The 16,928-nt window shown below is 37.1% G+C and overlaps 1 protein-coding gene across 1 annotated transcript in view; it reads right to left on the bottom strand.

The window, feature by feature from the left end:
* ACTN2 (actinin alpha 2) overlaps window positions 1–16,928 on the bottom strand; it is a 63,892-nt gene that overhangs the window by 9,736 nt on the left and 37,228 nt on the right. The window contains exons 8-17 of the mRNA XM_042875905.1: window positions 15,002–15,087; window positions 13,504–13,596; window positions 12,143–12,373; window positions 10,933–11,080; window positions 9,197–9,347; window positions 4,173–4,281; window positions 3,689–3,829; window positions 3,127–3,309; window positions 1,308–1,442; window positions 659–838 (exon numbers count right to left, since the gene is read on the bottom strand). Of these exons, the coding sequence (XP_042731839.1) occupies window positions 659–838; window positions 1,308–1,442; window positions 3,127–3,309; window positions 3,689–3,829; window positions 4,173–4,281; window positions 9,197–9,347; window positions 10,933–11,080; window positions 12,143–12,373; window positions 13,504–13,596; window positions 15,002–15,087 (1,457 nt within the window). The remainder of the gene's footprint in view (window positions 1–658; window positions 839–1,307; window positions 1,443–3,126; window positions 3,310–3,688; window positions 3,830–4,172; window positions 4,282–9,196; window positions 9,348–10,932; window positions 11,081–12,142; window positions 12,374–13,503; window positions 13,597–15,001; window positions 15,088–16,928) is intronic.

Genomic DNA, 16,928 nt, shown 5'->3' with positions numbered 1-16,928 from the left:
TTAGTTAGAGGCTGTATTCAAACAACACTGTTTCCTACATTACCAATTTCAGACATTTTCCAACATTCTGTAACTAATCTCACAAGTTATTTTGCAAACATGGAAAGCATTCTTTAGAACAGAGAAGCCATCTCCCATGAGTGTGTATAACAACTGTCCTCCTACACATCAGCAGCACTGGGACCTTCACTGGTAAACTGTAAATTCTCATAGCAAATTAGTAAAGATGAAACATTGCTTTGTCACAGAAAACAAACAAACAAACAAAAAAAAGTAAAAAAAAAATCCACTACTGTACTACTGTTTATCTGAAGGAAAACAAGTCATGATGAGCTATATTTTCATTTGAACTTTTTGTTTGCAGCGAACCAGAGGAGAAATCAAGCCAATTACATTCCACTAACAAGCACTTAACTCCTGTTCCACCTTTACCAGTCCCAGGAAGGTCTCTTAAAAATATCTTATGTCTCAGTTTTGCATTAGGCCATTCTCATCAGCATGCGTGACAATAAAATGCATGACAAAAAAGTTTCACAGTATTACCAGAAAGTCTGCCAAATCTCATCCTTCATAGCCATGTCTTCAGATCAGGGAATGCTGTTGTAAGGAAGAAGATGGCAAAACGAGCTAACAAGTACAAAATGGAGGAAATGCTTACCTCCATAGTATAGTTGGTGTGTTTGTTGTCAAACACCAAGGCTTCTTGTATAAGCTGATGATCTCCTTCCAGTTTATCAATGTTGTGTTTATAGTTAATGATATTTTGCTCATATTGCTTCAGCTGATTCATCTGGTCCTCCAAAGGCCCTGTCATTTCAATAGAGCTGCGGGCAATTTCCTACAAAGAGACACCCCCCCACCATGCAAAATGTAAGCTTCAGATTTTCTAATTTCACTTGCATTCACAAAAATATTTAATATTTTCAGACTAAGAAGCAAAAGTAATAAAATCTTCATACAGAGATGACAAACTTTACTGTAGAAAACTCATTTAAAAAAAAAAAAAAAGTGACTCGTTTATTTCTGGAATTAATATTGAGTTGCTGGTGATCCCAATATTCTTCTGTAAAGAGCAGAGGCAAAATAGCTGTTTAGTCATATTTTTTTCAAAGCTACATATCCTACTAACCATCAAGGGTGCCACTCATACAATGTTACAGTTCTAAGAATCAACAGGTACTGAATTCTTTGCGATTAAACAGCCGGCAAACTATCACGGACATTGCTGATGCCTTGTACATATCACAAAGATAACAAATGATAAAACACTTTATTCATCAGCTTCTGCATGAGTGTCTGATACTCACTTCCATCTTGGTCTGGATCCATGGCCCAATGACGTTGGCCTGAGCAGCAAACTGGCGACGCAGGCGCTCATTGGCATGCTGGCGGGCTAGTTCTTCCTGCAAGGATTGATCCCTCTGAGGTACCAGCTGTTTCACCTGTTACAATGAGAAAGCATTAAGTGTGAGCATTCATGACTGAATACTTCTAAAACAAGTAGAACAAATAAGCCCTACAGTTATTAATTTTTCTTATTGACCTGAAGATTAACATCAGAGCAAGCCAGAAAAACTATCACTGTTATATTTACCTCTGTGCTAACATAAGAAATTGCTCCCATGGTCTTGGGCATCCTGACTAGAGAGACTCAATTTCTCACCTCTGCCAAGACTCAACTTCAGGAGGATTGTTTAATTTGAACTGCTGCTAGAGCAGATATTTTGCTTTTCTGTGGAAGCACAGAAAAAATTTGATCTCTAAGGAACAGTTCCAAGAATAAACAGTGGAAAATATTTCATTCAATCAGAGCCATTAAGATAGGATAATGAGGCACCCTCTACCCCTCACGTGTACCTGAAGATGTCTCATATGTTGCAAATACTTTTTTGACTTACCCTTTTAGACTTCCCTGGGACATTCTGAATTTAGTCCTTATTGCATGATATTTATAACCCACAAAGATCACGTCTTTGTCCGCATAAGTTTAGATATTTTGTAAATTCATATATTCTACAAAATCATTTACCTATAGCAAATGATCTGCCTTGGTAAGGCAGATAAGGAAATGAAGTTTCTCTTTAATCCCTCTCCTGTAATTTTTTAAGGTAACAGCCCATTTCAGTTTTACTGGACAAAACATTAATGGTCTCAAAGATGCTAGATTTTTACAGCTTTTGTGAAAAGCAGAAACTGGGTAGAAGAGACACGTGAACTACTGCTTATACTGAGAAAAAGAATTCAGCCATTTTCTGTTGTTTTGGCAAGCACCATTGACCTACCCACTGCCCAAACATCTTCTCTGTACTAGCACCAACACATTTTTCTTGCCTCATCAAGAAGCCAAAAGAAGTCATAAGTAATACTGAGTGACAGGAGCAGGAAACATTATGAAGTGAGCCCAGCAAACAAATGGGGAGCATACTGTAGGAAGTTCCAAGTAATTTAGGAGTGGAATAGTAAGAAATACTACAAGGAAACTGTAAAGGAATATACAGAATACCAACAGTACGAGTAGCATGAGTGGAGTTGGAGTGAGGTACAGGACAAATTACAGAAAGACAGCTTATTTAACGCTACTGATCACAGAGTTCATTTAGATGCAGATGAAACCTGTTAAAGTTTTGTTGTTGACAGCAATAGAAACAGTCTCTACAATTGGGTTCTTGTTCTCAATGTAACTACAAATATGATTGAAGAAAACTGTAGACTACAGAACCAGAAATCTATGTATGAAATTACTGAAATATTTCAAAATATATTATGAAAGCTAACATCTTTTTACTACTTCTTTCATCCCAACATCAGCTTCTCATACAATCTATTACTTTCAATTTACTTTATGGATGCAAATTCTGTTTAATTGCATTTAATATGCCTCTAGTGTAATAAGTGATAACTTATCATGCTGCAACCTCTTTCCACTGTCCACATTAGTAAACATATTTAAGAGGAAATAGTTAATTTGTTCCAGTTCCACCAGTTTTAAAACAGAAATTGGTTCATTTTGGCATCTGATGATCTAGAAAAATTGACAGATTTATTGTTAAGTTCTCTGAATAGTCTCAGATTCCTAAACCAAAATACTATGTTACATCATTCTTTTATGCATTTAGCATACATTACCTTTTCCCACTTGGTACGAATCTCTTCCACAGTAACAGTGCTGTAAGGATTGCTTGCACTTATTCTCATGCTGTAACTCTGAATAACTTTTTCAACTTCATTCTGGATTGACAATATGGCCTGTCTTTCACCATCTGCCTCTGGCAAAGTAGCTTTAAATTGATCATGTGCAGAGATTAAACTCTAAAATCAGAAACAGAAAGGGAGAGCATGAAAACTCTAATTTTCCTTCCAGCATCTGAAAGGTCTGCTGTAAAGAAGCACAGCTCCTTCCCTCAGACTCCCAGACATCCTGTCTACATGTATCTGTATGTACATGAAATAATACATGTAGATATATTTATGAAAAACCCACCATTAACTTTATCAAGACTACTGGTTCTTCTACAATTTTAGAACACTTTCATGCCCATCAAGAAATAACTTTATTTATTATAGATATCATCTATCACAATGCAAATGTCAGGATAGAATATCCTGCCTATGTTGTACTCTCCAAGAAAGAAAAATTTCATTTCTTGTCTTTCTTATGACTAAGCCAAAAGAAAAGACTACCATTTACCTGAATTTCCTCTATGCTGTGAACAATAAACATGTCCTGTAGGTCTTCCATAGCACCTTCCATCCAGTTGTTGAAAGGAGCAGCTCGTTTGGCAAACTCCAGGTGAAGCTGATCAATCGTTTCAAGCAATTTCTCCGTCCTCTGTATAGGTTGGAAAAGGTAAATTCCTTTTTATTAAAGGCAAGAATTAATTCTACGCTAATATTCATTCCTATGAACAAAGTCATGCTTCATTTTTTTCAAAAGCAAATGATTATATAATTGAGTGATTTCACCACATGCTTTATGGCAATAGTACTAAAGATACTTTCGTATCAGTCATTAAAAGGGATGTGTACCTTTCAAGGCTAGCAGATGAAATGACTTGTTTTTGATATTGTAATCTATCTGCAAATCAATTTAAATCTGCTAATCTTGCTTTAGTCATTTCTTTTAAGTATAAATTCATCCTCTTAGCTAAACTTATCATTGTTATATTGTTTACCTCCAGTGCCTCTCTCCTTTTTTGAGTAAGTGTTCCCAAGCTGTCCCATTGGTCACATATCTTTTGGCATCGATCATTGACACTTGCAGCATCGTGATAGTCCAGTTCACTAAGAGAAAGTGAAGACAAAAGTCTGAGCAGCTTTCTGAGACACAGGAACAGTTATGCATGCTATTCCACTGCCCCTCAGTAATTCTTCTCCTCTATTTTTATGCAGTATTTCTCCTCCAGGTAAGCAAATGTTGCATGTAGACAAGTACAATTTAAACACGTTACATTTCAAGAAGCACAGCACAGAAACAGAATCAACCTCTCCTTCAGTCTGAGGCTTTATCAAGTTCCTGTAGATTGGTAGTGTTAAACTAAATGGCCTGAAATATATTAGCTTTATTTTAAATAATCCAGTGATTCTTTCCAGACTAACACATTGTGTAGCTATAAGGGCTGCTCCAAAAGCAATGCCTTCTATTTTATTCTGTTGGTCCACAATGTCAGTAGCAGTTGGGGGTAGGCAGTAGAAATTGAATCTTCCTGCCAACATTCCATTACATGTTGTTGCTGTGTAACAGATGGCACCGGAGGGGCAGTCTGACAGAACGGTGTCTGACATGGAAGTGGGTATGAAGCAAAGGTGTGGAATTGAATTCCTCAATGCGGAAAAAAAAGTTGCACCCATTGACATTCACTGATACTTGCTGAGTATTGATAGAGACCAAACAGTGGATGTGAGCAATGAGGCAGTGGGTGATGCATTTCAGGTATGGTAATAGCAACAGTGGGTCACCTCCACTGGTGCAGATTTTTACAAGTGTGTTGTACAGACTCTTATTCATCACTGGTGAAAATGCACAGCTAACGATGGTGATTACGTTGAAAAATAGTGTTCTGTAGCCGAGAATTTGCTCTATTATATAGTGTTATTATGCTCTTTGTACCTGTTGTAGTTTTCATGGGAATAAATAGGAGGCATTACTTTCAGAGCGACCTATGCATTTAACAGAGAAACAGATCTCAGCTTGTGTTCAAGGCATAATCCACCTTAAACAGGGGCTGCCCAGCTCTGGAGCGCAGGAAACAATTTTCATCTTTCTCTCACACACTAGAACTGTTTAGGTACAGGAATCTCCAGAGTCAGGTTTGCTGCCAGTGCAAATTAGTCCACCCAAAAGTCATGTAGCAGTTAGCACTGCTTTTTCAACTACTTAATACGCTTTTATTATTCTGACAGAAAACTACTTACTATGCCGCCTGCAATAACTTTTGAGCTCTGTCAGGAGATTCTACACCATTTCAAACAGAATTTTGGGTCTCAGTGACAGATAATCCGCATGGTTCTGCTGTAGCCATCATGACCATAATAAAATATGCATTAGGCACTTTAGAAGCTCATTTTTATTAGTGTGTCATCATCCACTGAGTTTAGCTCTTGGCTGCTCCTTGAGGACCTTTTGCACAGTACTAAGCATTGCAGAGATTGTGATTAAGTGACCATATGGCAATGTGAAGCTAAGATTTACTCTAAGGCTTGAACAGGATGTTAAATGCAGATATAATTTGTTCTATCCTTTTGAATGTCCTTCTCTAGGCAAGTGGCAAGAGGAGTGTTCAGATCGCTTCCTCCACTAACTTAGAGAATCACAGAGACAGTTTTCCTCTGTGAAGGTACACCATAGGCCAGGGACAGTGCTTATCTTTTTCCCTTTAAGTTTGGTAGGAACAATATGGTTAGGGATAAAGCTGAGAAATATCTGGATCATTTTGTCTAAAAGAGGCTTCAGACATGCTGAAATCAATTAATCTTTGAAAGCAAGAAATGATCAAAACAAGTGAAAATAGAATACCACAGCAACTAAAAAAACCTCAAAACTGCAAAAAAATCCCATTATCTATATGGAGAGAGCTCCCCACAAGGACTAAACACACTACACAAGGACTCCTTAAGTTAAATACTTGCTTCCTTCTCTGGAGCAAGTCTTTCTGTTAGCATTCCAGGAATGCAATACAAACCATGTATTTGTTAAGAAATTTTAAGTCAGGAGCTTGGACATTTGCATAAAACAGGCTATGACATTTTATTGCTAGAACTTTTTAAGATGGAAGTTATTTTTCACATTTTAGCATATTGAGGCCGTTAGGTGATGATCCTGTGTGAGCTGTGAGCTCACTAAGTGGATGGGATGTGGAGATTTGTGCATTGAAGCTGTGAAGACACTGAATTTCTTACTTATTACCATTTTTTTTTCTTATCAAGTATAAACAAAGCACTTATGCACATGTGCTACAGCACTTCCAAGAGAACAGCCTATTTAATCATTTGAGATCTACAGCCTTCGGAATTTAAAAATCTTGAAACTATTTTTATATCAATCTTACCTTTAACAAATTAAAAATTTAGTCAGATTTTGTCCAGATTCAGAGAAGCATTTAAGTATGAGCTCATTTTACGAATCATGATAGTGTCACAAAAATAACCTGCTGAGCACCATGCTTTAGCACTGCTTCATAACCAGGCTCATGTTATAATATCATGCGCATAAGCACAATTTGAGCCCAGGTTTCCAGAAGCAAAAAGACTCTTCAAAACAACTACAGATAGTTGTCTTTGTGGCTGAAAATAAGTTGCTACAATACAAGTGGTGGATATTCTAAAAATTATCTTGATTATTGAAAACATTGAAACGAGCACACAAGACCATAGGTGAATTCAGCATTTCATATTATGACTCACTCTAGCTCTGTTTAGCATTTGCAATGTCACTAATGGCAAGTCCCATTTTAAAAACCCCTATCTCTTTTTTTCCAGCCTTGTATACAGTGCCAACCAAGTCTTTCCATACTTCACCGACAAGGATTTCCAATTCTATACAGGCTAGAACACACAATAATCCTATAGCAGCATCGTGGCTGCAATTACCTGCTTCACACACACACACACACACCAATCAACAAACTTTTAGCAACTTTATCTCACGGTTGACTTAACTGCTGCATAAAATAAAATAAAATAAAGATAAAAAAATGCTGTAAGTAACTGCTGTGGTTCAAGGTCACACAGCAATTATTCAGTTTCAAATAGTAACATTAGGCAGACAAGAGATGGCTAAAGCAAAACACTGAGGTGTACTGACTTGTAATTTAGACTCAGATGATGATTCCTGTAAGGGTCTGATCCAGTGACCAAAAAAAAATAAAAAAAAAAACAAGAATAAGATGCTGACTTCATTAGGCTTTGGATAAGGTGCCAATGCATATTCCTTTAGCATTCAATTATTGCTCAACATTTCAATGAAAAAAATATGACTGGAAAAAGAAATTAGTTTTTCTCCATAATTTCAATGGCTCTCTGAAGAACTGTGCTGTGGATAAATAATTTAAATCAACATTTAAACAGAAGCTGCTCATTTGCTTGCAGCCAATAATAAAACTTGACATTTATAACCTTTCATACAGTATGCTCCATAAGCAATAAGTCTTACTGAGCTACAAAGTCTCAGGGAGTAACCAGTGCTGAATATTGAAAATACTGTACTGATAGCTGTATTGTATGGATTAGAGAAGACATCAAAGTAGAGCATCTTAAAAGCAGTAGGTTTCCAGCACCTTTGGCGCCAAGGGCACAGATATCTTGTTTAACTTCATACAGCAAATTACTGAAACAACTGAGAAGAGACAACCCTAAAATAGACAGGATACAGTGTTCACTGGCCTCAGCAAAGGTAAAGGACACAGGGTTCAAAATGCTGGTAAGCAAATGCTGTGCTACGTATACTACATTCACAAAATTTTTATCATTTGCAAAGCTAATGCTTAATTAACAATGATTAGGTGTTTCAGAAACATTCGCTAGCATAAAAGGAACAAATAACTTTAGAGCACAGCTGAGTACTAGCTGTTTTGTCTATTCAAGGAATCAAGAAACTGAAACTTGGAGGCTTGAAGCCACGAGGAGGAGTCTGGGAATTTTATGCTGGTTCCTCTTTCAACCACTAACACACATTTGTTCCTGTTGACTTTGCAGATTTGTTCTGTGGGTGAGCAATGAATTTAATTGTGTGCCAGATGTTAAGATCAGGAGTACTGCTACTGATTCACAGTACAAGACCTCTGCCGTTAACTATGTAAGATTACAAAATCAAATGTCCTTAGCTTGGTGCACAAATGAAAATGACTTTACCAGAATGGAGACATCATTATCTAACACTACATTCGTGCCAGTGTGGGCAGAGCTTTGCTGACAAAATTGTGCTGCCCCTGTGAATTAACAGCTTTTCTGCAAACAAAAACAGGCTTACCGATAAAGACAGAATCTAGCTACAGTAACTGCACCAACACTCAAGGCTTCTCTTGCCACAAAGTATCTATCAGGCGCTGGCCTTGGCTTTTCACACCCCTGAACAACCTAGCTGACGTCAATATAGCTAAATACTTTGTGGAATTGTTCTCAGCTTTGTTCTCTGGACATAGAATGCTGAGTGAGGAGGAAAGGCTGTGTGTTTGCTTGCCTTGGAGTATACAAGAGACACTTAAATCTTCAGAGATGTCATTGCATGACCCAAGACCGATACAGAAAGGATATCAAGTCTTTTCAAAGGACCAATATACCCGTGGGAAAATACCAGATATTAAATTGAAGATGCTTGTTCTGTAATTTGTCTAACTGCTATTATTTTCTAAGTTTACAATTTATAAGCAGTACCTCTCTCAGCAGACCATACGAACTAAGAAACAGACACCTCCAGCATTCCCATGAACACACAATGGTCTCATTAGTAGAAAGAAAAGATTATCTTCAAATTGAATTTGAAAATGCTTGTTTTCAAATATTTTTGGTCAGTTGCACGTCTATATTTGGTTGGGAGTAGAGGGGAGATGAGGGAAAGGTCTCAGTGACCAGCTCAGATAATATACTTACGAAGCTATCTCTGGAATTCTTACGTTGGTACCTATGACACTATCAAATTCATTGGAAAGAGTTTATCACAAAGTTAAATGTCAGCAGCTGCAAGCCTTTAAATGGAACATACTTCAGCTCCTGGGCAATGGCAGCGATCTGTTCCACCCTGTCCTGGTGAGCAGCCAAATCGCTCTCAAAAGCCTCATGTTTCCTTAACATGGCACGGACTTCTGTCAGAGATGCAGATTCATAATCCTTCTGAAGTAAGATCTGCTCTTTGCCTGAAACAGGAAATTAAATTATTGGTCTGTTTTTACTAATTCATTGGTTAGAACAACAGTAAATTCAGTCAACTTCTTTTAGCTGAGGCATGGTCAAAAGCACATGTATAAGATGAGTGGCAATTTGTCAGCCTAACAGTATTAATTAGGAAAGTAAAATATTTTTAAGATCTCTCAGTAATCCCTTGATTCTTGCACAAGATGATTATATGTCTAAAATAGCTAGCATTGCATTACTTGAGAAACTGGCATAAAGTGGTATATTAGCAAAAACTAAGGATCTAAACTATTCTGACAAATCTTTTAGAGTGTATCACTGATTTTCAAAATCAGAAATCACACTGCTACACTCAGCTTCATTCCTACTAAGGAACTGTTACTCTTTTTCATGTTCTGCTTTTCAATTCATTATTAATTTCAGCACTTTCCTGCCAAAATTAGATTAGAGACACATGGCTCCATCTTGTATCAATTACTGAATTTTAAGTGGAAAATGCCAACATAGCTGCAAGAGAAGCATACATGAAATCAGAAACTGAAATATTGCTCCTCAGTAACTCCTGTGTTGGACAATAATCTATACAGACAGCCTGTACAACTGCATCTCACCATATGACATTACATAGCTCTGCAGATTCTAGAGCCAGAAGGGAGTATTGTTTCACTTGCTATGCACAAGCTTATTTGAATTTTTCCCTGTATAGTAGCCATACCACATCAACAAGAGTAGAACATCCTCAGAAAATAGGCTCACAGGGCTGATAAACACCGTGGTTTCTTTTCTAGTATCTGTTTGGTAACTTTTTACTATTATGCATGCTTCTAACAATTGTGTCATTGGATAGCCTCAGTTTAACTTTCACAGTGTGAATAGACTGTAGCTGGAAAAAGCCAAACGTGTGGCAGAAACAGGAAAATGGTTGTCAGGGCCAAAAAAAAAAAAAAAAAAGGATGATAGAGTGTCGCTATTGTCACTATGCTTAATGGCATTATGTTGGTGTTGTAAAATACATGGTCCTGTAGCCGTTACAACTACATCTAAGGTTAGCCTATCTTTAAAAAAGAAAGTCACACATGGGATATAATCCAGGGTATGGAGCAAAGCAACAGTGAGTCCATTATTATGTAGTTTACGTGAACTATTAAAAATCAAGATGGCCAAATTATTACCAACCAGAAGAGCTGTTAGCAATTCCACATTTAGATCCCGGTTTATTTCTGAGTTTAAAATGGAGAACTGAATTTCTGTACTCACTGCACTCCTGGCTGGATCACTGGTGTACAAATACATTGGAGTGCATTACCAGTATGAGCCCTTATTCATTTCTTGGATAGTCTTATTAGGTTTGACTCACTCCCTTAGTAGAAAAGAGTATGATTTTCACAGTTATATTTCACTAGCAACATGCCTACGAATGACCATGACTGTAAGAAAGAGAACCTCCAATTTTATCTGTTAGCATTTTACTTTTCTAAAGCTGTCCAAGCTAATTTCTAGAGTGCCCCTGGCTGGCAAACATCCATCGCTGACAGTTCAACCTTGAAGGTTAAAATGAGAAAAATGTTAGAAGCCATCTCTGCTTACCATATGCCCACTGCTCGTGAGTGGAAGCCTTCTGTCTAAATTTCTCAGCCAAATGCTCAAGTCTTTCCAGTCTTCGTATTTCATTCAGCAGCCACTCTTCATAGCCTTTCTCAGCTTGTTCAAGTCTCTGCCAAGCGCCAGCAATATCCTGTTAAGAGAATATATGAGAAAGAGTGAATTAAACTACACTCTCTTTTTTATCCAAATTTGCAGATTTCTGACTCGCTCACAGTTTTCCTCCAAAAAGAGAAGTCAGGATGTCCAGATTTTGCCAAATACCAGAATCATAGAAAATGTCAGTCGTCAGGCAGCTCTGGAGATCAGATAGTCCAAACAACTGCACCTGACAAAAGCATTCTAACCAAGTGAGTTCAGGATCATGAAAGAATCCTCTACACAAATGGTTTTCAAGCAAAATTGTTTGTTCAGTGCCCTCATGATACATTAGTTTTACCTCTCATGTTCCAAGTACATGTTCTTTTATGATGTAGTTGTCTGTTGTCAGAATTAATGTGCTGTGCTCTCAGAAGCAGACAATAACAAAACAATTAGTATCAAGAAGATTTGATCCTTATTTTATCTGGAATACAAATTAATTTCATTTTCTGTGGTGTACAAAGTTTTGTGATTTTCCTTAGAAGCTCAAAGGCATGAGAAGAAAACTGAAGTGAGACACCCCTTATTTTCTGAGTATGCAGCATGGCAGCCACCCTTTGCAAGTAATGCAACCATCTGTTTGTAAAATCTAAGCAACAAAAGTACAGTGCTAAAACAGAGTATAGATACAGGTTTGCTTTATTCCTTTATCCCACAAGAAATGTTCTGACCCACAGTAAGACTATTATTATCTTCGGAAAAAAAACCAGAAGCATTTTTTGAGCCATAGCTGTTTCTCTGTGTCTGATGAGCAAAAGTTTTGCTTAAATTAAAAAAAAAAAAGTAGTTAAGTAAACTGACATGCCCAAAGATAGCTCTGTCTCAAGACAGTTTGCTATTGAGGAAAGTTTCCAAAGAGCGAGGAGCATATGTAAGGGAAAGAAAGATTTTAGAATGAAAGGGGATGTTTAAGAGAGCGGTTTGATATTGACAGAGCACAGCAAACCAAAGTTCCTGAGGATGGCTCAAAATGGTACTTCAGTCCTTCATACTGAAATTTCTGTGAGAATGTCGGTAGAAAGGAGAATGGAATATTGATGCCTCCTTTACTTACTGAAACCATTTTTCCCTCCGATGGCATGAAAGCTGGTCGATTGCTGATTCTCAGTTTTGTCTGCAGGGTGTTAAAATTGATCTCCAGCTGACATTTCTCTTGAACTTTGGGAGGTTTGTGTTTGCGGCGGTAGTCCCGGAAATCCTCTAATTTCTTCTGCATGGCCTGCATTGTTTTTTCTGGGGTCCTGTTTTCCAGCCAAGGAATTGTCCTGCGAATCCATTCTAAAAGCTTTCAAATCAACACAAACAGCTGAAATTAAAGCAATGGAAGAGCAACCAAAAAAAAACAGATGATATTGAATGCATAAATTTCAATCATGTTTGCTCCATCTTCCTATTGTTAACTTCAGCTGTAGTCAGGGCCCTAATGGCAAGTAAGAACAACATTTTCTCAACAGAACAATAACCCTAACTTTCTCAGATATTCTAGATACTTCTGGAAATACTTTTACTTCAGGATCTGTACATGGACACGCATGTAAGGCGACTTCAGTTAATTAAAACACAAGTTACCTAGTATCTCTAGCTGCTTCCCAAAGTATTGGTATTGATGTATTGAAGTAGTTATACTTCATAAATCAGAATGGAAATCAATCAAGTAACTCAAGACATGTAAATATTTTTATGCAGACTGACCCAGCACTACTCTCTTTGTATCTATCATCTCTGTATGTTTTTGAAGGTTGCACATTATAAAGACAAAGGAGCTCTCATTTGTGCATTATATATCTGCAGTCCTGAGACAATAAATTTGCCATATACCAAGAACAGAGAAGAGGAACTGATTCATAAAGTCTGCAGTATATACTTCGTGAAGAAAATTTATATTACCTGTATTTTGAAAAAAAGCAATCTTCTGGTAATAATCAGAAACAATGCAAGCAGTGTGCCTTGATCATTCATTGGCTGCCTGTGTTCACAGATGTTTTGTGAACACCCTGAGACCCTGTCTGGGTGCAGCTAGCAGTACATAAAGCCAAGGGGCATGCTTGGAGTAAAAGAATACTGTATGTTCCATGTATAGTGAAGGAGAAGCTATCATTGGATGTTACAGAGACACCAAGCGTAGCCCTAAAGCAGCCTGACGACAGTCCCCAAAACACCCTTTTTTGGCACAAAAAAAAAAAAAAAAAAAAAAAACAAGACTGAATGACTAGCTGGAGGTCACATAGGAAATCTGTGGCAAAGGAATGACCTGATATTTGACATTTTGGGGATACTGAACTTTGAATCCTATAACTATGAGATTCACCTTCATGATATTTTCACTTTCAGTCTTGCAGACAGTGTGTGAATCTTTCAGTTTTTGGTATTTCATCAATGTAATTATCACCATGTTACAGAAAAGGCTGTCGTTACCTCACTTGCAAGTCTCTCATACTCTTCCATCAACCTCTCATTTTCTTGATTCACAGCAAGCACCTTACAGATCCGGTTTGCTGCAGTCTCAGCCTATAAAATATAGCAAATAAACAGGACATACTTGTAAACATTCTGAGACAGGTACAGGCTTGGAGAAAGAAAGAGAACATGGCAGCTACAAATAAAAATCATATTGGTTTATATAGTTGTTGATTTATGCTTCTAGGTATAGAAGCTCCTTCTGTACTGACAGACTCTGGTGGTCTTAAATGAGGCATAGAAGTCACTGAGTCATACAATGAAGTCTTACTATACAAGGAGGTATTTCACACTGTCATTATAGTTGTTTAATAAATACTTTACTTTCAAAAGCAACTTAGGGCATTCTTAAAGTTACCTTATTAGGTTAATTTTTTAAAGCACGCTAAAAAGACACTTTGTTTGTTAGCTACACAGGAAACACTGGATGCAAGTCAGGGGACCCACATGCACATACATCCTTGAAAGCAGATACAACTTAACTACTGACAACAAATCTTTTCTTGGCTTCTGCCAAATTTATTTCTGAAAGCACTGTAGCTCTGCCATATTTAAAACTGACATAATAGTTCCACATCACAAATTTATACGAATATTTATATGAATCTGAAGTATATCCAGTCAACTAAGAATAGTATTTGGAAGCTTTCTTTTCTATTAATAGCAAAACCTGCACAACCCAGATGGAAGAGTGCACAACAGCACTGGTGCAGGAAGCCTACCAGATAGGAAGGGAAATTCAGCCCAGAGGAAGAAGGAAAAATACCAACTACTTTAAGGCATTTTTTTCTCTATGTAAGTTGAATTGTGTTCATTTGTAGTCTAGAAACGTAAGAAATAGAGCAGTCAGAAATGCAACATTTGTTATAGTATCATCCCGTATGATAGATCTCCTGTTGATGTTCTTGTTTCTTATACCAACACTTTGGTCTACAAATAATTGTACTGGCTTCAGTAGGAGCCAGGTGCAAATACTGCTGTGGACAACTTCCGTGCCTCTCCACATCTCCAGGTAGCCCTAAGTTACTACTTAGCATGAGTAAGTAAGTCCAAGAATACTCTGTCTCCAAAAGTCAAACATGCTTTTATGCAGCAAAAGCATAAGATGTTGATGTAGCAACAAACCATTCCATTTCACAGTAACTTCAAATACTTTTTCTGAAACAGTCTTTACAATCACTGAACAAAGACACTCAACATTAAAAATCACAAATTTCTATCAGAATAAAGTGGTTGAACTTGCTGCACGACATTTAAAACACATTCAGAGTTTGTTAAAAACAAATATTAGTGCTCAAGTAATACTTGCAATTGTTAATTAAAACAACAAAATACAAAATTAGTGAGTTTGGGTTTTTTGAGGGCGGGTTGTTTTTTTTTTTTGTTATAAATATAAACCAGTGGAAAAGTTGAACAAGCAAGAACACAGCAACCTGAAGGAACAATCTATTAATACCTGCTCTGCTCCAGCAAAAGCATGGTAGAAGCAGGACACATATGTCATGATAGCTCTCTCATCAGGTTTGGGAGTGTTCACAATATCTATATTATGGGGGAGAAATGAAAACAAAAACAAAAAAAAAAGGTACATGGAGTAGAAGATAGGGAGAATAAATAAAAGCACAAAATAGTTGTCACTGTTAATGTTTTCTTGAGCATAGAGTACATAGATGTACTGTGGAAAATATACAAAGCTGAAATAAATGAGCATAGACAGAAAAAAAAATCCATACTCTAGAAATTCAACACAAATTCTTACCAAAAATGTGGAATTTTTGATCCTGCAGTATTGTCACAGAGGAAACTACCTTAATTTTAGAAAGACTATCTGCATAATAATTGGTATGAACACTTCATTGACTAACACAGAGAAAAGACAAGCTAGAATTTGATCTGGGGAGATCTCCTCTGGAAGCTACATATGGGATCAGTTTTAACTTTAACATTATGTGTCAGTACTCCTTATATTACTGATGCCTAAAATACATCCAATTCTCTGATTTGCCTTGCCTTTTCTACTTGTACTTCTTCTCATTAAAACATGATTCCAGCTCTTCTGAGATGTCTGTATATTTCCCTGTTTTGTATAGTAGTGATGTTTTATGCCGCTGATTGATTGCACTTACCATTGAGTATTTAATATTTTAAAAAACAATCCTGAAAGCATAAGAAAAGGATTCATTTTCTGAGCATCAGTTATGAAGATTTTGACATATGCAACAAGAATAATATCCAGCAGGCAAAAAAAGATGCAATTCTGCTATTGGAATAGCTTTATCACTATGATCTTATTTTCTTCTAACATTTTAAAGTGCTTCTAATCAAAGCACAAAAGTTCAATCAAAGGACATTGAATAATGTCCTACCAACTCCAGTGATCAGATGCCAAAAACCTACTGGATATTATCAGTTAATATATGGGAAGAAGAAAGAGGAAAGTTTGTATCTACAGAACAAATGGATAGACTACCACTGGCTCTACAGAGACAGTGTCCCACAGAGAAAAGCAGGCAACAGGAAATGAGCTTGGATCTAAGATGCTGTCCTAAGAACTAGTGAAGGAAAGATCAAAAGAGGGAAAACAAAAATTGCTGAAAGAAACGACAAAGAAGGTTGAGGGTGAGATCTGATCTATCTACAACCTCACCTTCTGAGCACCAGCAAATGCATGGTAGTAACAGGAAACATAAGTCATAATGGTTCTTTCATCAGGTCTGGCAGTGTTTACTACATCTGTGTAGAGAGAAAAGGGTTTACTGCTCAGAAACTCTTACGAGGTACCTCCATTAGATTATGCTGATGATGCCAGCTCAGTGCTACAAGGATTAAAAATATCATCCTTCATCCTGACTCAGTTTACTGATTTCATTGTGAAGATACCTAAGCTTTAGGAATCAAAAATGGAAAACATATTAGGCTCTTTGAAATGGTATAGCATCTGAAGATGGAGACTATTCAGAAAGGTATTGCTAGTACCTGTTTTGGGGAAACTTCTAGAGATGGCATAGCTCATAGATCTACTTGATTCAGTTTCGCTGCCACTCCAGAGCAACTTCATCTAAATCAAAACAGTAATTCTACTACGAGAAATACAGCCATCGACAGTCACAAAGTAAGAGTATGCACTATATCAGCAAAGGATCCTTGTGACTGACAAAGTACTGGAAACCTGCAGAATTCTTGCAGTTCAGAAATACATTTTGTGCTGAGAAAAGCTTGGATAGTAAACATGCTTCTATTCCTGAGCCAGTCTGTCTCTTTTGTTAACAGTATAAATCACATAAGAGTTTGGCTTGGTTGACTGATAGCTTTATCCCTATCAGAGCAGGGAAGATTAAAAGCATAGACTGTGACTGAGGCATGAATGCATTAGTAAAAAATGA

Source organism: Lagopus leucura, unplaced genomic scaffold (assembly GCF_019238085.1).
Source record: "Lagopus leucura isolate 7727_CA_CO unplaced genomic scaffold, USGS_WTPT01 Super-Scaffold_73, whole genome shotgun sequence".
Classification (NCBI taxonomy): Eukaryota; Metazoa; Chordata; class Aves; order Galliformes; family Phasianidae; genus Lagopus; species Lagopus leucura.
This window is presented reverse-complemented; position numbering and strand designations above follow the sequence as displayed.